The 26,721-nt window shown below is 39.5% G+C and overlaps 1 protein-coding gene across 2 annotated transcripts in view; it reads left to right on the top strand.

Moving 5' to 3' along the window:
• RBMS3 (RNA binding motif single stranded interacting protein 3) overlaps positions 1 to 26,721 on the top strand; it is a 711,967-nt gene that overhangs the window by 365,285 nt on the left and 319,961 nt on the right. For both annotated transcript variants that reach the window (XM_075143380.1, XM_075143379.1), the window contains one exon: positions 26,500 to 26,558. In XM_075143380.1, the coding sequence (XP_074999481.1) occupies positions 26,500 to 26,558 (59 nt within the window). The remainder of the gene's footprint in view (positions 1 to 26,499; positions 26,559 to 26,721) is intronic.

Raw genomic sequence — 26,721 nt, 5'->3', positions numbered from 1 at the left:
AGGCTCAGAGATTGAGAAGTATGAAACCCACTGAAGGTGGCCTTGTAGCAAACATCTAATTAACTGCAGTTCCACTGAAAACTGATGATGTAGAAAGTAGGACCTTCTACCACCTTGTTTATCTTGAGAGTCATGTTTGCAGATTGTACTGGTAAATATCAGTTTTATTGTGTTTTATTCCTGTTGAAACTATAGAGAGGCAGCAGAAGGGAGCTCTTTGCTCCTCATGCGTCATCAACAGAACTGTTTCCTAAAATGTTGCACCCTGTTACCCCTCCTCGCTCGACTGAATGTAGTGGCTAATATGAGTAGAAATGAGAACCTGATTGGATTTCCAAAGTCTTGATTATTATTGATAACATGTGGGAGGGGAATAATCCAGTTGGAAATTCCAACCAGAGATCACGTGGGTGGAATTTAGGATAACACATTTTTTGTGTTGAAATAAGAACATGGAGAGATTTGAAAAATAAAAATCCACCCTTGTGATTATACAGAACTGTAGTGCTTTTGCCGTAGAATAGTCTATTCCAGAAGACAACAGCGTCTCTGATATTTTTCATCATAAATCAGCCTTTCAAATAGGGATCAATAAATTAAGTTTGGTGAAGTAAGGAACAGTCTAGGGCTGATCTACTGACTTAAATCCAAATGGCTGTTGTTCTGAATCTTGCAATAGGAGCAACAATTTAATGGGATGTTACAATTTTATGTCATTCTGCGTTGCCTGATTTTGACCAAAAAGCACTGAAAGACTTCCCTAAGTATGCTTTATGTGGACATTGCTGGCCAGGGCTGGAACTAGCAGCCTTACGGAAGTGTTATCTGAACTTTAGCAAAATCACATGAGCTTGAAAGTCTTCCCCGTGACTTTCTTCTACTAAAGCCGCTACAGGTAGAACTGGCTCAGTGTTCACAGGAGTATAGCATGCTGGTGATTTTTCATATTTCATGCAAGCTGAATTGCGAGTGTACCTGTCTGACATTTGTACAAACTACATTCATTGACACTTCCCGCTTGTGACAGTCACAGATAATCCCAGTTCTAGGGCCGGATCCTCATTAGGTATAAATTGACTGTAGTCTGCTGATGTTCAAAAAGCTATTTTGCTATACATCTTCTTGCAGTCTGACCCTTTCCAACTTCAGTCAAATGCTTTCAGCTGGGCAGCTGATCGGGAATGAACTAACTATTCCTAGAGGAGCCTCACGGCTTTGGCGCTTAGTGCTGCAGTCACGGTGTGAGGCACAAGTTGGCTGTGGTACGAGCAGTGTTACTTGCATCATGAAGTTCGGAGAGCATGTCCCTACCCCTTGTCTGTGTATGGGAAGTGCACATCCAAGTATCTGAGAGCTTCCTTTCGGCACTGTGGCAAAATTTTTAATGTGCTCCACTAAACTTAATCTGGTCTCTGATTAGAGGGCTTTGTCTTGCTATCGTGGAGTTCCTGTGTGAACAGATGCTCTTTAAGAAAAATGCTGACATTCAATTTGCTGATTTTCTATCCTTTGGCTGAATGGAAGTGTGAGGGGAAACCAGACAGTTGTTCTGTCTTTTTTCAGAATATTAAAAGTATTTATCAAAGCAAAAGGGAAAGACGATATAGGGAAACTTAAACATCTGAAAATACAATAATTTGTCATGGCAGCATGTAGATTTTTAAAGTAATATATTGCAAGACATTTTCTTTACCTTTGCGAACGATTACATAGTAGAGGTGAATAAAGGTCCAAATCCCTTTTCTTTTTTTCCCCCCGCTCCATGCAGTATGTATAGCAGCAATCTGCTGCTATGTGAGCAAGACATACATTTGTCTCTTCAGAAATGGTTGTCTTCTGTAGAGCTCGCTCTCAGCTTACATGGCTGGGGTCTCATCACATGCTAAAGACTTCACGTGAACAGGTATAAACAAAACGGCAGAAGGTGCTGGCTCTTTCTATGCGTAGAAATATTAGCATAATTTGCTACAAGATGTGAGGTGAAAACCTGAATTCCAATCCATAAACCATATTATTATTTCGCAGTACAAGATTCTTGGAGAGGTGTGTTTAAGGGAGGTATTCACCAAAACTAGCTTATGCCCAGGACACTGGTTCCCCTAGGCTAGTGCCTAAAATGAGCCCTTCTGAACCCATTTCCTCTGCTCTAGCATGTGACAAGGCTGCCAGCAGTACAACTGTCACTTGTAGTGTCTGACATTTGGCAGGTCTGAGGAATAATGTTCTAAACCCACAATACTTCTCGCTCAGAAGTACAGGGAATGCTGGAAATGCTTATGGCTATATACATTTCTCATAGCCCATCCCGTTTCCAGGTTTATTCCAGCACGGAGGCCACCCTCTAAGTGATGTGTAACATTTTTTATTTAATTGCATTTTGCCAGGTGGGTTATGGAAGAGAAACCCTTTAATCAGAATTGTTTGATAAAGTACGGGGCTGTTTTGGTGATTCCTGGCTGCTTCTCTGTATTTCTGCTGTGTGTTTTTGGGTGGTGTGCATCGCACACTAAACAGAAAACAGCAGACTGGAGTACCATTGATGCTTGAAGTGCAGAGTCCATTACACGTGATGTCAGACGTTTCTGACAAATGTTCCGACACTATCAAACCTTTTATCAATTTGAGAGTAACCTTGTCAGAGTAATCTGTCAAACTGTTCATATAACTAAAGGAAAACAAGTCATCATAGGCTGTGCAGTAGCTGAGTAAATAAAAAGAAAATTGCTGCTGGAAGATTTTCTTTTTGTGAGGTTCTGATCCTCAGTTATTTGGTTTAAAATGTGTCCAGCAAAGTTGCATCAAATTCTCTTTTGCAGCAGAGAGCTGTTAGGTTGCAGTGTATCTTTTGGGACTTTATACAATGATTCTTTCAAAGGTTACATTGAAAAAGAGTGAATAGGAATGTTTAGCAAGCAAGAATCTGTTGTTCTTTTATGTATGTATCTTCTTCTGGATTTTCGTAAACACTGAGTAAAGGAACTTCCACAAATGGACCTTGGCCTCCCTTAACCTTTCTTGAGGTTTTTAAAAAAGAGGCTTTATACCCATCTGTGATCGTATTGATCATCAGAACTTATTAGTCTAAAATTTTAATTTTTAAATATTTCATGAAAATAATAGTAAATATCACATCATTAGCATTTATTTCTCTGAGGTACGCAGTCTCTGCTGGTGCAGTGACACACACCATTATACATGTATCTTGCCAGTCAAAACATGCTTTTCATCAAAAGGAAAGATAATCAACCTTAACATGCAAAATTACATATTATAGACAGAAAAATGTGCATGGTGTGTCACTGTACAAGCAAAATATAAATCATTACCTTTGAAATATTCATAATCTGTCACTCTAATTTTCATGCATAGTGATATATTTCATCCAGAAGAATTCCAAAATTCTCTTAAAAAACATACAGAGGTGGCTTAGTCCCCTGTTGGTATACTGGACATATCGCATTCTTACTAACTACATCCCGGTGGAGAAAGATTGAAAGGAAATCTCACGCACAAATTAAACATTTGAGCTTTATTATTTTGAAACTTTTTTCATTTAAAAAACTCAGTCTGTCTTTCAGGATTTTGGTCTTTCTGTCTGTCTTTTCTTACGTGTTTGCACTGAAGAAGACTTAGGCCCAAAACTTTTTTAAAAGATGAAATAAGTTTTGGAGAAGAGAAAGGGAATTCGGGAAAAGAGATATAAAATATCTTTTCCTCCCCACCCCCAATAATTTTGAAAAGAAAAGTTGGCTTAAAAAAAACAACATGACTAAAAAAAAAAACAAAAGCCTTGTGCATTGCACAATTAAGACATTGGCATGTATTCAAAAGATAATCCCTGTCCATCTTGATTCAGTCATGAATTTTTCATGCCCAGTCTATAGGCTTAAAGAAAGCTACTTCAAACTTCTAGTGTCTGATAGTTTAAACTTACTTATGTTTTTGTCCTGATTTAGTCCTCCCCCTTTGCGCCTCTAATGTACCTTCAGAAATCTTCTATTTCCATCTGCTTTGTTCTTTTTGTTTGGATTAGCTATCTCATCACCCTTCAGTAAGTTCTGACTTCTTTGTGGTCCAGGGTAAAACTAAAGGACTTAATTAAAATAACAATAGTAAAAATATCTAAACCTAAAAAGCAGCAGGTCTGTATGCTGCTCAGGCTGACTTTTGTGGAAGATGAGCCAGAATCCCAGATAAATGGTTTTCCAGGTATGGGAAATCCCTACTGAATCATGATTGTCATGAGTTTTGCTTTCTCTAAATCGTTTCTAGATCTATATTTTGTGCAGATTACTCAAGGGTTTGGGTTTGTTTGGGGTTTTTTTTGGAGGTGAGGGTTTTTTTTTTTGTGGGGGGTGTGTGTGTTTGTTTTCTTGTTTTTTTTCTGAAGGTGTCCTGATTGTCTCCTTGACAAGTCATCAAGTGTGAGATTTTAGCCTCTCATTCCACTCTGGATGTCCTTGGTTTTGTCCCTGTAGAACGTCTGAATAAATATTCAGGCTGCCACTGTTTGGATTCTACTGAAGGGCTAGCCCCAAGGGTAATGTAACTGAGGTTATTAATTGAAAATACACACATTGCATTACTTAAATCCTAGACTATTTTTGAAATGAACTGTGTGCATTCCTTTTGCCCCCACAGAAAACTGCTGAGTTCATTGAGGTTTCAGAGGGCTTCAAGGTGCCTTTCAGGACAGGGTCTCTCGTTAATAGCTGCAACAAGTACGACATTTTCAACTAGACCAAGCTTTATAGCAAGTTCATGATGGCCATTTCTGCCATGTGTTAAGGCAGCAAGAGTTTGACATTCCTGGCTATTTTGATTTTCCTTTTCTTTTGTGAAAATAACAAGAAGTCCATATTATATGAGAACTGATGAAGTGAAGGTGTGGGGAAAGTAAGTTCCCTTCCTTCCTTTTTTCTGCATTAAAATATGAGTTACAAATAATTACTGTGAACTGTAAATAAAATAAAGGTTAACCAAAATAAAATTCCCATAGTGAGCTCAAAACCAAAAAGACGAAAAGAATTCCTGGAGTAAATTGTTTGTTCTACAATGAAGTCAGACCAAATTTGTACCCAATGTAAACTGGTGTTCTTATCCGGGCCCTGGTGAAGACAAAACCCAAACTGAGACTTACACGTAGCAGTGGAGTGTTAGCCTGTGTCTGCTCATGTATTTTTAAGAAGTAATCTTTGGAGACATAAAGGAATTTACTGTGTTCTGTAACCTTGTGTATGTTAAAGCAAGGTGCACGGTGGCTTCAATATTAATTAAAACAGAACCACATAATCTATGTCTCTCCTGTAATTAATATCAGCTGACACCGTTGCTCTCTGATATAGCAGAGTCTGAAAGGGCATGAAGGTGAGAGTGCTCATTCAGTGGGATTAGCTCATATAGGAACCATGTGGCATCATATAGAGTAGTTCCTGCTTAAATCTTTGTGGATGTTTTGGTTTGGTGTATCCTGGAAATATGAGAACTGTGAATGGCTCTGAAATCTGCTGAGGAGATCAGTCTTTATAGGAACCAAAGAAATCCCCACACTTGAGGGGAAAGAAAAAAACTCCAAAAAAACCCCAGATTTGCTGTTATTCCAAGTAAAATTGGGAAAGTAAAGTCCCAAGACGGGTGTTCTGTTGGGCCAAGCACAGCAAAGGTGTCCCGCTGTCCTGAATCCTGCTGATTCAGAGCAATGAGGGAGCTACATGAGTTTGTTCCTCTCATTTGTTAGTGTGTGTTCAGACCAGGGAAAAACACGCTGATGGGTTAGCTTGGAGAAATCTGTATTCTTCTCAAGTTCTTTGTATCACAGACCTTTCCTAAAAGTTTAAGAGGGGCGGGAAGGGGAAAAGAAATTAATTTCAGGTTAATACTTTTAAGTCAGAATGCCTTTGATCGGGAACCAATGGTGAACATTAAGGATGCATAAACTAGACATAAAAGCAGAGGAACCTAATGCCACGGACATGATTTGTTAATTCTTGCATTGAAGACATCTTCATAGTGATGGCGCTTATTAATGCTGTTAGGAACATTGTGGGGTTGCTCTCTGGGTGTGAAATAGCACAAGGCAGTGAACTTGTATTTCATCTGAGTGACATCTTGGTGTCTGAAATCACTTGATTTGCAGTTTCGCACTCAGTTATATAAATGTTATATCTTTGCAGTGTATAAATATCGGCATGTTTGTGCACAGGTTTTCTTCTCCTTTACCTGATATTGATAAAAATTATTTGTATATTAATTGCCCATTAAAATAATCTCCAAATGTCTTCCATTGTTAAAAACAAGCATTAAAGCTTCCCCAGTAGGCAATGAACCGATCCTCTTCTTACCTAGCCTCTTTCATCAGGGAAAACAAAACTCTAGGTCAGCAAATGCCCACAGCACTACAGAGAGCTCCATCTGGGATGTGAACGTTCCCATTGTCAGGAAGAAAGGCAGAAAAATAATCTGCGTAAAGTAATAAATGAGCACCTGCACTTTTCTGTGTTTTGAATGTGCCCGTCTTTTCACTGGAGTGTGACAGGGTGTCAGTGAGAGTTTCTCATCTCCTTTCAAGTTGGATGAACCTGATTTAATGGAAGATAGGGGAGGAGGCAGCGTTCTCAGACACTGCTGCTGAAAACATGTCTTCTGATGAATTTTAATTAAAGTCCTTGGGAAAAAAAAAACCACAACAAAACCGAGAGCTCATAACAGAAATATTGAGTCTTCTGTGTAGTGATGTGAAGGGCATGACTGTAATAGCCACTTGTTTTGCTTACTGTGCAGGAGGGGTGTTAAGATAGAAGGAGAGCAAACACACTTAATAAGTTGCTTCTGACCTGTTCCGAGGTGTGCATGTTTCCAGTCTTTCCTTGTCCTCTTTCTTTCTCCACTTCTCCAGCATATTTTGTGTGCAGCCGGTCCACCACGGCATCACCATCCGTCCATGAGGATATTGTCCCCTTATTGATGTAAAGATTTAAAAGTCTGAAAATGCTCATGGCCAAGAACTGTCCAAAGGACAGACAGGCTTTGTACACTGCATGTCTGTCAGACAAATGCCTGGTTTTGTAATGTGAGTGTTGCCCTGTGGAAGGGCCTTCATGACCATGGGACTCTTGACAGTCTGAATTTTCCAGCCCCTCAAGGTGTTCTGTAAAGCTCTGATGCTTGGTTTCTGCTTTCCAGTGAGGAGGCTGATTGATGCGCTAGTGGTTTGACAAAGATTCCTTCACTGCTGTCCTTTGAGTCATTGTGGTTTTTTTTAATGGGAATAGTGGCAATGAAAGTTCTGGTTATGTTTGGTTCTTCTGTTTTGAAGCTCATCCGCGTCTTTTATATTTGTCTGCATTTTTGGTATTTGTTCTCCTAAATTCTGTGGTGTCAAGGTCAGTGGGTCTTTCTGATCTGTTGTCCTTTGAGAATTGATGGCAGCAGTGGGAGAGAGGAATCGATGGTTGTATTACATGCGCAGAGAGCAGAGAAGGAACTAGGAAGTTCTCTGACTGGGACGTGGTTTATACTCCATAGGAGTCACTGACTTTTGGGAGAGGATGGAGACACACTGTTCATGTTCTGACATTTGTGTAGCAGAAATGTTTCTGTAACCTTTCTCTAGAAAGTATGACGCAGATAATGTTCTGATCTGTTTGAGAAATACATTGTCCTGAAGTTTTGCTGGAAGGAAACAATACCAGCTATGCTGAATACCTCCCCCCCCCCCACCCCCCACCCTGAAACGGGAATAACCTGGGCACTGCTTCCAGCTGATGGCAAGAACCTTAGAGCATGCCTGTAACTTCTATACAAGGGGAAGCGGCAGGCCAACTTTGATGGCAAAGCTATTGAATATTATCAGGACGAAAACAAAAATGTCATTGTGTTCAGCTGCTAGACTTTCCCATACCGTTCCAAACAAGCATCGACAAGAGCTCTGTGCTATGCAGCATGCAATGTCCTTCACTCCAAGTATTTGGCAACTTCCCGGAATTATTTGTGTGACAAGCGCTGCTGCTAGATTTGTGTTAAAAACTGAAAAGTCTTTTTAATTTTTTTAAAAGATGTTTGCTAGAGAAGGAATTTCTTAGAATTTTTGAACTACGTCAGAGGTTTTATGTCTGCCTTGCTATAAAACAGAGACAGGAAAGATGGAATGTTTTCAGCCTAATTTTTAAAAGATGTTGATCTGACAGAGAACTGAAAAGGTTTTCTCTTTCTTTGGGCATGTATTTTCTGTGTCCCCATCATGAGCTCTAGGGAAAGCAGAGACCTCTGGATTCTGGTTCTCTTGGAAAGTACCTAGCCACAGCTCTGGGGGCAACCCCAAATAAAATAATGAGGGTAACAGCAATGTGGAAATATAGGTCCTATTCTGAAATAAGCTCTCTGCCAACAGACATCCAGCCTCATATAAGCTTCATGGAAGCACAGCAGTCTGTTCAAATAGCAGTTATTGCAGGATCATAGCCATGTTATTGTTTCAGTGTAATACAGGTAATAAGTGCAGCACTTATTGCTATTACTGCCTGGTGATCACATTAAAAAAAAAAAAAAAACAAAAAAAAAAAAAAAAAGAAAACAGACATGCTTTCCGTACTTCAGCTTCCCAGTTCAGCATTTCCATATACTCCTGGGGTTATAATCCAATTATGAAACTTCAATTATTTTCTGTAATTCACTGATTCAAGAAGAACATTAACTTTTTAGCTTCTTTATAGTAGGGAACTAGTAATTAAAAGGGATAAAATAATTCACAGATTCATAGAATTTAAGATCCGGAAGAGACCAAGGGATGGTCTACCATTATTTTCTGGTTGATTCAGGTCCTTAAATTTCCCTTATTTCCTCCTGGACTGAATATAGCAATTTATTTTGATATAAAGACTATGTTCCAGAAAAGCACACACTCTGTATCTGACGATATGAAAACAACAGCAAACCTACTGCTGTTGCTAACAGTTTGTTCCTGTTAATTGCGTTCCCCGGTCAGAATTTCTGACTGACTTCCAAATCAACTTTCTGGTGTTGATTTTTACCTGTTGGTTCTTGGTGTAATCAGATTAAGGACCTTTCAGATTCTTTCCCTCTCCCCCTGTCCTCCTCCCAGATGTACTTACACACTATAATCAAGTCACTTGATTTTTTCTTTAATAATCAAAATAGATGGAGCTGTTTAAGCCTCTGATTATAAGACAGTTTTCTCCAGCCTTTGGATAATTTCATCAAGGACTGCAGGGGTCATTTAAATGTTTTTAAAACTAATTATTTGAGGTTAGAAGTAATTTCCTTTTCACGTTTATGGAGATTTGTTGTTATGTATAGTATAGTTTATGTAGCCATATCTGTTTGTATGTGTCTTTAAGTGGATGAAATGTATCACTGGAACATCGATGTTCCTAAGCAGCAGAAATGATGCTCAAAAGCTGCTGTGGTGTCCTAGCACGAGTCTAAGGAGGTGCAATATGTGCTGTGTGGAGATCACAGTACTCTGGGACTGGCACTATGTCAGAAGCAGAAGCTCATCTCTCCACCTCTGAGGTTTTGATTACCTTTAATTGTAAATCAGATGTCTGTCCATCCTTGGCTTTGAGTAACAAAAACCCATATGATGAGAAAACTGCAGCACCCTTGAAGCTTTATTTTGAAAAGTAAGCAATTTGGATCTAAGCCATACCTAACTTAATTTTGCAGAACTTAATTCCTCTACTCATCTTTAGTATTTCTTGTCCCTTCTGCTTTACTTAAATCAACACCAAATTTAGGATTGTCAATGAAATGGAGTATGGTTATGAAGTTTTTTAATTACTCTACAATAATTTAGCACAACTATTTCAAGATAAAGTTTATTAAGTGCATTATGAACTGCATAACAAATGAATTCCTATCACATATATAAACATATAGCCAGTTCAAGGAGCTGAAGGATTCAGATAGGGCAATCTCTTGACTCTCAGAATAAAATGAACTCAAACCAATTGCTTCTAAATGGACAGGAAAACTGATGGCTACAGTAGAACAAAATGGAATATGACCAAGTCATTGGTGGGGTTTAAATCAAAGCAGGACACTGTACTCATGCCGTGATTTTTCTCATTGCCTAACATAAGAATTGGACTAAAGATGTGATTGATTGCAGGTCTTACAGACGTGGGAGACAGGCTATAATGGTACAGCTATTAAATACTATCAGCACTCTTAGGACTTCTAGGACTTTCATCTCTATTTGCAGCGAGCTGTAAGAAAAATGTGGCTTTGTTGTAACATGGATTTGCAATTGTTAGTTCTTGTTAGGTTCCTGCATTTGTTTGTTGGTTCTTGCTACACTTAGATGTAGAGAAACAAGAATTTCTCTTAATCACAAGACCACATCGCTTATCGCTGCTGTTTCCCTGCCATGCTGTTCCCGTGGTACGTTGGGGACATGGGGCTGCTGTTAGGTGACTGCTAGCACTGGTGCTGGGTAGGTATAGCTCTACCAGCCAGCATACAAGGCATTTTGTGGTGAGGAAGAGGTGGGTCAGAGTGGCAAGAAGAGTGACTGGAATACATTGCAACTCCTTGGATGATGTTGTCTGTCAGTACCGTTTAGTGTGTACTGAGCCAACTACGTGAAACAGACTTAAATTCCCTGTCCTCCTTCATTCTTTTTTCCATTGCCCCCCCTCCCCACCTCCCCCCCTGTTTTCTTCCCTAATGCAATCCTCCTCGAGAGAGGGATATTTCTGCACAGGAGTCAGGCTCATCATTTGCTTAGTAGGTGCTGGTTAGCAGTGCAAGGATATTGATGAGAAAGCTTGTGTTAAATCTCCCTTCGGAGGCTGCCCTAGAATTGTTGCAACTCACGTACACGTGGCATTTTAATCTCTCCTCAAAGGCTCCTGAAAGGGATTTTTAAAGGACTGCACCACTAGTTAGTAGCTGTCACCAGTGTGTGAGGCACGCTCTCAGCGGAGAATTTAGCAGCCCTCCGTTGCACCTGGAGTCGAAATGTCGCCAAGTAAATACATCTCTATCTTTTCAGACTGCCAAGTCACGGCAGCACTGCACAGGACTCGGGATGTTGAGCTCGTGAGAGGGATCTCAGCACTGTTAGCAGGTTCCTGGGGCTGGGCACTTTTTTGGGCCAGGGGACCTGCTGCGGCAGGCTGTCTGGTGGGCACGTCGAGGTGAGCTCAACATGCTGAGGGCTCGCGGGATTCAGGCTGCGTGCCAGCAGTAAAGTGCTCGTCGCCTCCTAACGAGGTAGCCCTCCAGTCCTGCTATCAGGAGGTCTGCAGCTGGTCTGCTTAATGGTATTTAGTAACAGTATGTGCAGTAAAGCATGCTCTCCTATTACACAGAAGTCCACTAATGCTGGCATCAAGAGCAGCGGGTAATTCAATCACACCCACAAAAATGATATTAACATAACATTAAAGAGCTGTGTAGACTAGCAAAAGACAGGAAATTACGGAGTTCAGGCTTGAAACTTTATCCTTAACTCACCCATATTGTGCCGAGGTATTTGGAAATTTCCATAGAGCGTGTGATTTCATGGAACCTACGGTGGGGGTGGATTGTCCTGTTTGTCTGCAGAGGATTTCCTTGGCTAACATCAGCGAGCATTAGTGAGAATTATATAAAGAAATCCTGGCACAATTTACAGAGTGTAGCTGGACAATGTGAGCTTTAAATATGAATTTCTTGGCTTGGGCAGTTCACCCATCCCAGCATTTCTGAAGTGCTGCATCAGGCATTAGCTGTGTTGACTTTTTTCAGACCAAGTTGCAGTTCAGTAGCTAAGCCCCTCTCCCAATTTCAGAACTAATTTTTAGGGTTGTTTTTTTTCTGTTCAACAGTCACTAAAAAGATTTTGTTGTGTTTTAAATTTACCTTTTGATTTAAAGACACTGCTCCTATTGATTTGAGGTAAAGTCACTGGAACTAAGCTGAATTATACTGGAGGAAAAAAAAAAGCCCTATACTCATCTTTGGGCCTTATTAATATTTTTCCTCATTTTTGGTCCTGCTGAAACTAGTAATGCAACTCAGTAAGCAAGATTAGCTTCATCATATAAAAATCCTTGGTTGGAATGGAAGAAGAAAGTCTGCCCCATCTTCTTCCTTGTGGCTTCCAGTCTTCCGTTGCTCCAGCAGGGACAAGGGGAAGTTCTTGCAAGGACCCCATGTGTCAAGGAGGAGCAGGGAGTCAATTTACAGTCTATCTACAAAATGTTTATAGAGAAGGCTTAAGCTGTTTTGTGAGTACAATCATTTTATTTTACCAATTGGCATGATAGCCAAGCAAGAGCTAAGGGAATAATTGTCTGTCACTCCAAGAATGGGACTTCACTGCAATCAAATGTGAGATCGCACATGTCCCAGAGATGGTGAAGCCAGCAGGTACACTGCTTGCAAAGCAGTTAAAACAGCAAAAAGTGCAGCACCCAGATATTTTCTCACATCTTCAGGCAGATTTTGCAGGCTGTGCTGAAATGCATTCTGACCCTGGATACCCTGATACTAATGCTCAGGTAAAACCAACATGAGCTCAAGTCACATCTGATTTAGGGTCCATTCCCATGTGGCTCTGGGAGAGAGGGAACTACATGATGGTCGTTATTTGGGGGAGATTTAAAAAATTTAATCTACTGCAATGGAAGTAAGGAGTGACAGAAACCAGCAAGAATTATTTTACTTTCATAATAGCTCGTTTGGAGATTTTGCACGGTATTTTTTGGAGATGATGAACTCTTGGTATGGTTAAGCTCTGAGGTTGTTCTGATTTTCCCCTGTGCACTTTCTAAGGAGCTGGGGAGGAGTGCCAGCGTGTCTGTCTCTGTGGTGAACAGGATGGTCATTAATGACCATGCATAGAACAGTAGGATGGCTGTATCCTAGGGGAAATCAATTTTCTGCAGAGAGCCGGGCTTGTAAAGAGTAGAAAATTTCCACTGAAGGGGAGAGGGGGAAGGGGAGACAAAATTGGCAGAGCAGGGATTAAAAAATACAAAGACTTCAAAAGTGAGTGAAGACTTAAAAGGCTTTCTGTTCAAGGTGGATATTTTTTTTTCCCCTGTCAAAATTGAGTGGGTCTTGAACATGCTAATCTTAGAGGTGGGAGGAAGAATGGCCTTCTGGAGAAGCCAGAACATCCCATGTTCTGGGATGGGGGACATGGGGAGGTTGGGGAGAAGACTGCCTGGGGTTTAGACAAATGGTAATTCTTTTTTAAAGTGCTTTTTTTTTCTTTTAGGTGGAGAACAAACATGCAGAACTGAATCAGTACTGTGCATTTAACTTCCTGAAGGAGCATCTGTATTACGGATGCTTCTGGGTTTTAGAGCCATGCAGTGAAACTTGGGACTAGGTTAAAGCTAGCTGAGGTAGCTCCATGCTCTCCTGCAGAACTGGCGTGATTGTGGCGTGGATGGGTCCTTGTGTTCCTCACTCTGTGCGGGTGTAGTTGGGAATTCAGACTAGGGTAATTTTCTTCTGCTATTCTCCACTCGTACACATCTGTGTCTCTTCTCTGAATCACAGAGTTTCACTGTGGCACTGAGTGTCTCTCTTTCAACTTTGGGTGGCCCAGTGGCTATGAAAGACTTCCCCCACACAGTAATGGTTTGCTTCCCTCTCTTTTTTGCTGATTTCCTGCTGCTCCAACCTTGCTGCTCCCTTGCAGACAGGCTGGAGAAAGCTTGTTTTCCCTAGGATGCTGTCATTTTACTCTTGTAACAGATTTTGAAAAAAATATTTCATAGGGGAGATAAGGGAACTAAACCGTAACTGGTGTTAAATACCGTCATTCAGATAACAGCTCTAATAAGAGTAAATTTGCTTAGACTTTGTAAGTATGTTTGTATGTTTATGTATCTTAAAAATGTAAGCAGACGTAAATCTTTAAATCTCAAACAAGAGGATGATTCTTTTCTGACGCTGCTCAATATTAAAGGCTAAACCAGAGATAAGATAACATTCCCATACACATGGAAGCTTGAACAAAGGAGCTATTGTCCTGAGAATGTGGGAATCAAAAAGAAACTGAAGTCTGAACTTAGGAAATTGTCTTACAAAATGAAATGTTGCATGTAGAGTAACATGTAATGGCTCTCAGAAATTGCAGAACAGGGGAAATCCATAGGTCTTTCTCTTGATCTCAGTAGTCTCTGGAGCAAGCCCAAAGAAAGCGAAGGGCAGAGGCATCCAGGAAACGAATCGCTGGAGCGGACCTTTTCTTTTGCTTTGGCTTCTTATTCAAGATGTTGGTCTTTTGAGAACTTCCTTTCTTGAACAGCAGAAAGGGAAAGGGTCGGAAACTCCCATGGTCTGAGTCAGTGGGAAGAAAGGGTGCAAATGCTGTTGATGAATAAGACGTTTCAGGGATGCGTAAATACATGGCCTGATACTGCAAGTGCTTGGTTTATGAAAGTTGGCCATTGGGTGTATTCAGGACTGTCCAGAGTATGAATTCAGTTGTTCATAGCTGTAAATATTTTCAGACTGTAGCTCTGTTTCTTGTAGAACATGTCTTTGACTCCATGAAGACTGACTGTGTCCTTTTTACATTGGTTTTCTGCTGTCATTGCTTCTGATGGGATGTTCAAAAAGCAGTCTGCTTGCTGAGGTGATCATTGTAAATTTTGTGTTACTAATTTTTAAACCCAGCACATTTGGCAGATTTTTTTTTGGCTGCTGGAATATAATTTAGCCGTATAGGATATACTGGCCGTTTATGAGTATGATAGCAGTAGTAAAGTGAGGGGTGTCAGTACTGGGGTTTTCGTGAATCTTTAACTCCAGCTCTTTTTATAAAGTGGGGAGTAGAACACAGGGTGGATTTGTTCATTGTTATTTTATTTTGTTTTTTTTCTTTGCAAGGTTGTTTTCTGAGACCCGAAACATGCAACTGTCAAGCAGTGTTTTTTCCCTAGCTGAGGATGTTCACTAATATTTGATGAAGATGTTGCCCATGGTGTTGCCAACCGTCAGAAGTTTATTGTGAGGTTCGCAATATTTGTTTCTTAAACCCTTAGATCCTGAGGCATGTGATAAGATGGGAATCTCAGCTTTCAATTTAAAAAAAAAAAAGTAGGTTCTCTCCTTCATAGCTGTAAAGAGAGGCATGAAAATACAAGCCGAGTGTATCACAAAGGCTCAAAATATATAAGCAGAATAAAAGGATATCTCCAACATATTATTTCCTAGTTATTTTTTAATACCAAAAGTTAATTTCATAACTTTTTGGTGTATTAGTGAGCAAAAGGAATTGTCGGTACTGTACTCCTTGGCCCATTATAGGAAGAATTGTGGGTTTATCCCAGTGAATCACAGTTCTCTCTCTCTCAAAGTATGCCCAATATTCAGAATGAGGTCTCAGTTTTTCCATGTATATCTTTATATGGTTTGAGGATTGTATGTTATTTAATTAATTTACTTGAAGGCACCTGAAGCCAGTAATATACAAAAGTCTTTTCTTGAGGGCTCCCAAGCAACGGAAGCTAATTTGCTTCCAAATCCAGTGTTACTGATCAGATTTCAAGATGTGCTCACTGTGTTTTTCAGTGAGTCTTTTGTTCCTGAGGTAAAATTTCTCAGCAGAAACATAAAAATATTTAAATTCTTGCTCCTTCCTCCAGATCTTCCCCTGTATATTTCAGAAAGGATGGGCTACATAGCACATCTTTTTTCATATCTCTCCATCCAGGGTTCTGCCTGGCAGGACCAGCCCAGTGTCCTTTTAAGGACAGAAGACACTAAGTATATAAAGAGTATTTATTTAGTGAATCCCATGGCTTATCTAACCCCTTCCTGGTCCACGTTGGCTGTTTCTGGGTGCAAGCTGAACCACAGCAGAGCACAGCAATTGCCAACGTTGGCTTTTCTTCTGCAGGAGACTCACGGCCAAGGTGTCCAGTGAGAGCAGCTGGCACAAAGCCTGAGTGAGGAGTTTTCGGTTGACTAAGATTTTGTTTGTCTTAGGCTCAGAAGTGCTGACTGATGAGCAGAGAGCTACAAGACTTGCTAATTATGCCATATTCCCTGCCCCTTGATGTTATCTTAAAGTGTAACTTCAACGCTCAAAGACAGAAAATAATGAGGCAGTTGATCCGTTGGTGTAAATTGGGGCAGCCCGTTGGACCCAGAAGGAGGGCACCGTGTTTCTGGAAACCAAGAGCCTGATCCAACCTACAGTTTTTAATAAGCTCTCCTGCTCCAAAGATATTTAGCAACCTGATACAGTGAGGCTAATAAGTTCAATTATGTCCATCTTTCTTTGGACAATAAAGAATGAGAATTATTTATATAATAGAAAAGGACTCTAAACTAAATAACTTTTTAAACCTGTAAATGTGTTTTTGTAACAAGCGATTTCATTTAATGTTGTATTTACTTGCAGGTTTTTAAAGCATTTTGAAAACATAAAAAAATTAACACGATTCATAAATTGTGTACCTATATTGCATGCTGGGCAGCTTCACCTAGTTTGAATTTTATTGTTGACAAAGCTATCACTTAAGAGAAGGTTTTGGAGAATACCTGCTTTGGGACCCTGGCCTGGGAGTTGGGCTGAGTTATCAGCAAGAACAGATTTGTCCTCTTAAAACTAATTACTGTAGTAGTTACAGGCCTTGCACTGAGGAAAGCAAAGCACTCACTGACTGGAAACGTGCACTTGCGTGTCCTGTGTAAGTCTGTTCGCTCTATCGGGGCTGTAGGGAGGACTTTCCACACCGAACATGCATGTTAATTTATGAGCCAACAAACATGCTTTAACCTTGAGAAACGTGGGTTGTCCTGCTTAAGTTCAACTGGGCTTCTTACATGCCTGAAGTTGTACATGTGCATGTGTATTTAAAAGTATCGTGGACAAATAGCTTATCGAATCCATTTCCATACCCTCTCCTGAGGCTGTCTTTATGTTACAGAGTTGCCCAGATAAATGGATTAAAAAACCCTTTGCTTTTAAAAATATACTTGATGGAGTTAAATAAAATTCAAAGAAACTCAAAACCAGAGGTATTCTGTCCCAGTCCTGGGCAAGCAGCGTGAACTTTTGCCCATGTAATTATAAAAATCCAAACCCATGCTCTTGTTGGTTCTCCTTGAAAATTTCAGGCAGAGAAAAATGTGCTCCTCTGCACCACTTTTGTCAAAGTTTGGCCTTTGGAAAATGAATACAACTGTGACATTCCAGCCTTGGAAATGAAAGGATTAAAATGAATATATTGAAGAAAAAGAAGCAATTCTGTGATGTAGTTCCTGAAATACATATTTTGCAATGTAAAAATCCTAAGAAATAGTTCCTCTCAAAACTAGGTTGTTTCCAAAGACATCCCAGGTACCTGGATTTTTCTAATTTGTAAATAATGAAATGGGAGCTCTGTGAACTCAAGAAGTCTCACTCACACATTTGATTCAAATGGCCTCTGTGTGAACTCTATAAAATGCTTTAGCTTTAAATTATCAGTTTGAGTTCACGGTCCCTGGTGGTAGCTGGAGTTCTTGCTTTTTTCTTTAATTCCTTTTCTTTTTAATTCCTTTTCTTTTCTTGGCTATTATTGGAGAGGAACCATCTGATTGAGACATATATATGTACATATATATTTTACAATATGTTGCAGTCATTGAATTCTTTTAAGAGTAAATTGTTTTAGTGAAATGTCAGAAAATCTGCACAAACCAAACGCTCAGAGTTCCCTTGAATAATGAGGCTATTGTTAAATGATTGAATACTTTAGAGATTAATATCATGGTATGCTGGCATGCTGGTTCATACCAACTGTAATTTAACAATTAATCCTCCATAAGTAAGCAAGACTGTGAATGAGAAATCGGATACAAGACAGCACAGCATGCAAGAACATACAAAGTAAATAAATTCTACACACAGGAATGATATGTTGGGGGAGTTTATTTCCACAATATCTGAGATAATTGAATTGTTGGATAGAGGAGATTCTTCAAGTTTGAAGATCTGCTTAATTTTTATTTCCAATGTCAATGAGCAATGTCTTATAGTAGAAAAGATAGGTTTTAGATTTTTTTTTTTTCCCCTCCCTTGTTCTTTGAAAATTAGAGTATGCGTGGCATTATCATTTGTGAGAGGCTACAATAAACCACATCTCATTCTGTGCAGGGTTTCAGATCCCTAAGCTGTCTTCCCAATAATGCTTCCTATCATTATACAGAAAATTTAGCGGCTGAGTGTCTGCAAACAAAAGTTGCATTTTATTTTTTTAAGACATCTGAATTCTTGCAAATATGGAATAATTAGTAGTTGAATATTTAATGATGGCCCAGAAAAAGGACTGAAGTGTTCTGCATGAAATCATAGTTATTAATTTGTGCATGAATTTTGTTTTCCATACTTAATTTAGCAACTGTAGAATATTTTGCTAATTAATTATTAACACTGGTTATTTGTCATGGCAGAACTGTGAGGCAAAAACATAGCTTTCTATCAAAGCAAAAATATAAATGTCAGAATTTTAATTTAAATATGATATACAATAATGTAATCATGTTTTAAATAGTCTTAAATAGCTTCAATATTCAAACATACAGATATAATACAAATATAATATATAGCACTAATTCAGAATAAACAGCGTTTAGAATAAAAGCTGCAGCTAAGAGGCAAGTGTCTTACTTGCAACAAACTGGGGAAAACACTGTAAAATGTCAGGCTTTTATGGGGAGTGCCACTTCAGTAAGTGGCATTTTATTCTGTCTTGGGTATCAAGAGTGTGACAAATCTGTAGCCTTATTATAAGCACTGTGAATAGGATTTGAGCTTGTACCTATTGAAGGCAATGAAAAAACTGCCTTTGATTTCTGTAAGTGTTGGATCAAGCCACTTAAATTCATTTACATGCAGACAAAATATCTTTTTTTTTTTTTGTTTTGGCAAGGAAAGAAACAAGGCTACAGGAAAAGTTACCTTTGAACTACTAAAGTGATGTACTTCTTACAGGTCTGAAGGTTCAAATTCTTTCTATTTCCAGAAATTTAGTATCTGTTGAAATTTCATTTACTTTAACTTCTGTTTTACCCGGCTTAATTTCCCAAGTACTGAAAACAATTACAATAAGTCTCCAGAGCCTGTACACTTTCATATGGGACTGTTTTTCCAGAGGTGAATGTGCATATAATGTTTAAGTGTATGAATGCAGATTAGTTTGAATAGGAGATATGACTCTCTCTTTCTTGGTAAACATCTGCGTTGTCTTGTAAATACATTTGTAACTTGAATGTGAGACGCCTCTATGGTTTTAGTGAAGGTGAGATGCATTCCTGTGCTTTAATAGCAGTAGATTTTAGGGACACTGTAAAGGAAAGCTAGCACTTTAACAGTGGAGGGATTTTTTGATTGTAGGTGTTTCTACACGCATTTTAAGAGGTTTATTTACAGTATTCTCTGTCCGATGTTGTTGAAATTTTACAAGAAGCAAACTTCACTAAAACTACCGAGTCTTCTATATGCTTCAATAAAAGAGCACTGAAGGATCTACTAGGGCTGCTCCAGGGCTGTATTAGAGCCCTGTGATTTGAGCTAAATAGTGCTTGCATCTTCTCCTGAAAAGCAGAATTTCTGAATGTGATCTGTAAATGCAGTATAAAGTAAATGGCATTATCCATAATCTGAAATAGCCTTTTAGGTTCTTTCCTCCTAACATGAGGCTGTTATTCAAAAGAATGGTATGTTGGGTTTTATTTGTCTAAAGCAATAATAGTGTTCATAGACATGTGCATATAGTTATTTTATAGTTTTTGTAGCTTTTTTCTCTCATACTTCTGAAAAATATATTTTTAGTGGGCATGGGGTGATGGTGAATAACAGGCCCATATATAAGTCAAATCACTACACCCTTAGTAATAAATATCCGTACCAGAAGATATAATTGAATATACATATATTCTTTCAGTGGTTCATCAGCTTGCATTCTCTTGAAAATTCGCTTCTCATAGATGCTACAATATTCATTACTGTCTGCTTAAAACTGGGCTCCTAACTGCGTTGTTAGGAACAGAAATACATGGTCTGAGTGTCAAAATTGCTGAGCAACACCTGCCCTTACAGAATTCAGTACTAATGACTCAGGAGCCTTTCTGAAAGTCCAGGGCTGTTTTAGATGTACAACCAAAGGATTTAAGAGGCTCCTCTCCCTTTTTCTGTGGTGTTTTTGAAACTCTTGGACAAGTTGTTGCTCTAAATTGCTGTACTAACGTGTATTATATTTAGTGAAGGAATGATTTTTGTAAACTTGACAGCCAGACTGAAGTAAGTAGAGAAGACAGAGCAGCTGAATGTTGAACTCTTACAGAAGTACGGTCTCTTAATCCAGTACACCGTAGGTTCCCTGCAACTACCTCCTTCTGTTTGTTCCCCAAGCCATGCGCTGGTCTGTGAAAATAAAAGGTGCTCTGAATGGCATGAATTTTGTTGTTGTATTTTTCTGTGAATAAAAGAGTTTAGTCTTAACTTTTTCTTTTTTAAATTAAAAATAACGTACAGAGAAACAACAACAAAGCAGCTCAATTTTGTTAATGGATAGAATAGTAATGTGTTGTATTTTTGAGAAAAAATACAAGCATTGAAAATGTCATGCAGTAGATGAAATGCCCAGAAATGATCTTGCAAATCAGAACTTTCTTTCTGAGTGAATTTCCCTTTTGTGTGTATTTGGATGTCTTAGGTTCATGTGGCAGTGTATTATAGGAATAACATGTCTCCGAGAAACCCAACAGCAGTTCCTTCTGTACTTTATGCTTTCATAATACGGGCTTTTTTTTCCTCCCGAAATCCATGATTTTCCTAATAGAGCCTGCTTTAAACAAAATAAACTCAGTTATGCTATTTATATATTAATTCACAAGAATGAAAGAGCCTCAGAGTTGCTTATCTAAATCCAATTACTGCTGGTCAAATTCATCCCAGTACAAAAGTTCCCAAGATAAAAGCATATATTACCTAAATGCTCAGAAATGCAGATTTTTTCAGTTGGGTGAATTGTGCTCTGAGCAATGCGTGAGGCCTTGAGTGAACCCTAACGCTGGGGATATAATTATTAAGCTCTCAACTTGGAAATTACATGGTAACTCCATTGGTTTAACTAAGCAAGGAAGAATTCTGTACACCGGTTACTTGGGTTTAAAACCCAAGTTTCACGTGTATTTAAAACATACAAACAATAACTGGAGTTGGGCAAAAGCAGTGTTTTGTACAGGTCTGTGCACTTACCACCTTGTAAATGAGGACAGCAGCGTGCGTGTAGCACTGAGTCGGGCAAGCGGTGAGAGACTTGGCCTGGCCAGTCCGACGGCTGTTTTGCATTACAGGACTAGCCACAGCCAGCCCGAAGGCTGGCTTGAAGGACAGAATAAGACGTAACCATCCCAGAGGTTTTTGTTTTCCATAATGCCATAGAAAAGCTGAAAAGTTTGAGTGGCCCTGACCAGACTGGTCTCCCAGGAAATCCCTTCTTTGACCCAGCGGCTCTTGTTGTCCCTCAGCAGGCTTCCCACCTTGGCGTGTTGCCTGCCAGCAGCAGGGTGGGTGGTGCCTGCTTCCTCTGCCTTGAGCTAGTCCCTGGCTGAATCTCACTTCCCTCCTAACCCTGGTTGCCCACTTGCCTTCCCCTGCACCCCTGGCTTCCCTCAGGCAGGAGCAGAAACTGCTCAAATCCTTTGTGTGCCATGGGATGGCAAATTCCCGTCAGTTTGGGATCAGCGTGGGCTGTGGGAAGGGTTCCCACATCTTGCAAGTGGTATCACTTGCAGCTGAAGTGCTTCCTTCAGGAACTATCTCAATTTTAACAGCAGTTATCAAATAACTTCCTGGGAACGGCCGGGCAGAGCTTTGTCTGCAGTGTAAGTGCTGATCGACCGCCTGCCTGCAAGCTCTTCAAATGATCTATTGATACTGCAACTTTGATGTATGTTAAGGGTTTATTCTGCATTGCTTGCATCTTTCCTGAGTCTGCTGAGTAGTCAGAAAACGTGGGGTGCGGTGGGATGGGGCTCTTGAGAGTGTTTTTTGACATAGCTCTGTAGCTGGGACTGAGCAGGGAGGTGGTTTCTCTGTGCATGGCACCGTGGGGTCTTCCCTTAGTCCCACCCTCCGTGTCACTCGGTGCGTGTTACCGCCGTTTGTAAGTGAAGCGTTTTTAAGCGACCTTTGTAATTTTAATAGTGGATATCAGATGACTTGAACAGTTTCAGCCCAAACTGATACACCCAAGAGAAGGTAAAAATGTTTATGTTTGTAAGAAGGTATTTCCACCCCCAAATTAATGTTCTCTTGGAATGTAAGAACGGCTGGGCTGGGTCAGACAGAAATTTGTTTCGGCAGCTGTGGAGGTGCCTGATGTTAAAACACGGACAACATGCGATGATACTATTCTGGTATCCTTTCCCAGTTTCTGGCAGTATGTGACTTTGCTTTTAATTTCGTGACAGATTTTCCATCTTAGAAGTTGTCTGATTGTTTTTGTTTTTTTTTTTTGTAGAGATGCACTCTGTGGGGCATCAGCGTGGGCTGTGGCAATGAGTTCCACGGGTAGCTCTCCGTTCTGGGGGAGTACCACCTTATAATGTTTAAAAACTGCAGAATTTTCTTAGTAGTCCTTGTGTATTATGAGAAACAATGAAGACAACTTGTCACCATCTCTCCACACGGGTCCTTCTTTAATGAGCTGAAGTCCTAGTCTGTGTAGTTGCTCCTGACATGGAAGCTCTTTCAAATATCTGACCACCTGGTTTTAAATGAAAATTATTACATGGAAAAACATTAAAAGCATAATTGAATATAAGGGATTAAAAAGATTTTAAAAAAAGCATGTAAACAATTTTATTTGTGCTTACTATGCATTTAGGTAACACTTCCAGAAGAATGTAATGAAAAACAACACGTTGTATGTCTGGAAACCTTTTGAATAGCGATTTCAGTTCAGATGTTCAGTAGACACATTCTCGAGGTAGCCATCTCACAGATTCATTACGTCTATTCCCTTGGATACTGTGATGCAGTAGGTTATCCTTAATGATACAGTCATTATGTGAAGGGTTGGTAATAAGACACTGAGATGAACTCAATTCCACAATTATCCTTTTCTGACCGGAATTTTTGATTCAAAATGTTAGAAAGAATACCTCCATACAACGTAACTCAAGAGGAAGTTAAACAGTGCTCATGTTTTCTCACAACAAGCAAACCATACCTGGTATTTTTTACATTAATGACATCAGTAGTTTGTAGAACAGAGGTGTGCACGCTGTTGAATTTTACAGTAGTTTCCATTTAAATATAAGAAAACAAGAGACCAGCTCTTGTGATATACCTTCTCCTTATTTCTGTGGGCGTTTCCACTGAAGAATATGTTTTTGGTACTTTTGGGTGAATCAAATCACAATTAAAGGTCACACAAACAGAAAGCCAAACAACTTTGGAGAGGAAACATAACCTGATATTGCTCTCTACACATGCAAGAAACATGACTACATTTGTAGGAACAAAATACCCTCCTGATTTCATGCAGCACACAAACTAATATTCTTCATCAGAACTGATGTTCTGATTACTGTAAAATAATTACTTGAAATATTTAGGAAAACAGTGTCCAAATTAATTCCAATTACTACTTGTGGTAGAGCTCAAGGTTTGTAGTGGTAGATTAAATCGCTTGCATATGGCTAATTGCCTATAACATCGTTTGTTATTGTGGTGCCTCTTACCCCTCTGATGTCTGTTTTTGCAAACGTGAAGGTGTGCACGTAACTTTACGTGCTGGAGGAAACCTCTTCTGAACTGAACAGAATTACTTCTGTGAGTAAAATCTCTAGTGTAACTAAGTGTTTGCAGGATCACAGTATGTAGCAAATAACTCTAGGAAATGTGTAATAAAAGCAGTGGAACCACAAATGCCTGTCTCTGCTGGCAAGAAATGTTAACTTTTAGCTCTCACGTGACTTGGATGAAACAACATATCAATTCATTAGGAGTGGCTGGACTGAAATGGAGGCTGGGTGTTAGTTTTTGTTGGCGGAAGTTTAGGTAGGGGTTGTGTTTTATTTGAGGTTGTTGTGGGTTAGCCGCTGATTTTTGTTGGATTCTTTTTCCATATATCTGTCAGAGGCCCTTTACTGTACAAGACAGGCATGTTTTTGCATGTTTTTCATGTATTAGATTTTAAACCTAAATAAATCAAATAAATGAAGATGCACCACACGGGCCAAATTTCCTGCTGGGTAAGTTGGCCCACTGAACAACCATAAATCACACTGGCAGAGAATTTGGCTTTGCTTTCTTAAGATATGTGCTCTGATGTCTTTAAGGCCAAAGTCAACTTCAGGTATTACCATGAAGAATTATAAAATTAAGTAGAACGTAAGTGAGTATAAAGGCCCCAATTCTGGAAACACCTGAGGTTAGGAAAGCATGTGATCTCATGGTTAACCCTAAATCTGTTATGTATGTGTTTGGAGTGGAGCCAGCTATGGCGAAATAGACCCACAACTACCTACCTGTGTACCCATCATGGTGAAGCGTACAGTGCATTACGCGTGCCCTCAGAGCACAAAATCCTGCCTGTCTACAGAACCAGCAAGAAACAGAGGCGTGTGGAGGGGAGGAAGGCTTGTGCGATTTCTTTGGTTCCTAAAAGATGACTGAATTGGGTCTCAACTTAGGTTGCACAAACTGTTAATGCCTTTAGGTCAGTTTGCCCTCCTTCTGACTGGTTTCAGTCTGAAATAAAACAAAGCAAAGCATGTTTTTCCTCCCCAAAATGAAAGTGCTTTTGCGGGTTCTTAGGGAAAGGAAAAACAGTGAAAATGGAAAGTGTCTCTTTGCATCAGTCATGAAAACAGAGTAAAGATAAATGGAGAGATAGTGGTCTTTATCTAAAGCTGAGTGGTTACATGTCACTCACAGTGTGAAACTTCAGCTAAGAACTTTGTCAGCCACAAAATTGCTTCAAATCTTCTTTGCTGATACCAAAGAGTATGTTTAGGCCGGCTGTTCCCAGTCTTCCCTGTGGTGCTGCACCCCCTTCATGAGGTATTTAAGTGTTTTCTGGGTCCCAGACTGAAACCCAAAGGTCCCTTTTTCCCTACGAGTGGTGGTACCATTCCCTCCTTGGCTCCCTGTCTTTTTTTTGTCTTTTTGTCTTTTTTCGTTTCTTGTTTTCTGGTTTACTGGGTATGTTTACAGACTGGTAGGAGAGAGAAGAGCGTGGCCTTGAATATGTAGTACAGTGCTCTAGTTGCCCTTAGAGTCCTTGCCTGTACAGTAGGAGACGGGGGTTTTCTCCTGAGGCAGAGAAGGGAATTGCAGCAAGGTCTTCCACATACTGATTTCTGGGCTTCGAGTAGAAGTCACTAACACCAGATTTATATTGCTGTTAATAAAGACTAACCAAACAAAAATTGGTCTGCCATGCATTTCAGTGGTTTATAATTGATGAACTGTTGGTTATTTTCCATGGGTGTTGCTTTGCCTTTAGAAGATACAATTTTATTATAATCTTTTATAGTAATATGTCCTTCATTGACAGCAAAAGTTGCATTCCATGGAAAAGTCTTCCAAATGAAAGCCCAATCTATCAGAGTACCAGTAATGCTTTTTTTAAAAAATCTGGGAAAGGACGTTTTAGAGGAAGTTCTCTTCAGTGAAGTAGAGACCAAGACATATCAGTGACTTGAGAAATAAAATTATTTTCCTTATTCTCTTGAAGTCTTATATTCAGCCATCTTCTGTGATCTTTCACCAGGGTTTTGTGATACTTACTATTAAGTCTGCATTTTTAGTCTTAACCCCTGTGAGGTAAAGACAGATACCTATTTTATGGTCTAGTTGCGCAATGCACCAAGTTGCAGCTGCCCGAATTTGCTCTTCATCATGCTAAGTCTATCAAGTTGCAGTGCAGTGCCGAACTATCTATGGGAGGCAACATAAATTCAAATAAGTATTAATGTTCATCTTGGAAAGAGATAGGAGATGCACCTAAACCTCAGTTACCTAAACCAGAAGTTTAGAGTGTATATGCATAGGCATGGATGCACACATGAGCACAGTTGTGTGTGCATGCATGTAAAAAAATGACCATACCTCCTGTATTTTTGTTAATCCTGGAGGAATCTGGTCCATCTGTATTAAAACAAACCTTGTTTGGCAGCTAAAAATGAAAAAAATATTTTTAAGCAAACCTAATTAATTTAACCAAAGAAACCTCTTTACTTGTGCTGATGTCCTAAAATTCTTACTATAATGGGCATTTATGCTGGCAGTGTAGCACGGTGACTAGAGGTGGACAGGGTGTGTCAAGTGACCAGTGCTTTTCAGGTGAACTCGAAAGGAGTTTGTTGAACTGCAGTAGCAGAAGGAACCTTTCCAGGAGCATCAGGAAAACATTTTTCAAGAGCACTAGATCTCTTCCTAGTCCATGTGTTATATGTGTGCAAAAATAACTATGTATGTTATTAAAATATAATAACATTTATTTCTGTTCTTTGTTTTCTCCATAGGTATGGGAAAATTGTATCCACAAAGGCAATTCTTGACAAAAACACAAATCAGTGCAAAGGTACGTGCAAAACGTCCACCCCGTGAGTTCATTGTCTGTTTGAATGATTGACTGGTGGCTTGACTGCCAAGGCTTTGGCTCCAACTGTGCAATCAACATAATGTACGGTATATTACAAACATATTTAATAATGCCAAAGCTTTGAGTTGTGTTTCCAGTAACA

The sequence above is a fragment of the Calonectris borealis genome, chromosome 2 (genome assembly GCF_964195595.1).
Source record: "Calonectris borealis chromosome 2, bCalBor7.hap1.2, whole genome shotgun sequence".
In the NCBI taxonomy this organism is placed as follows: Eukaryota; Metazoa; Chordata; class Aves; order Procellariiformes; family Procellariidae; genus Calonectris; species Calonectris borealis.
Note: the sequence above shows the minus strand (reverse complement) of the source record. Positions and strands in the feature narration are given on the sequence as shown.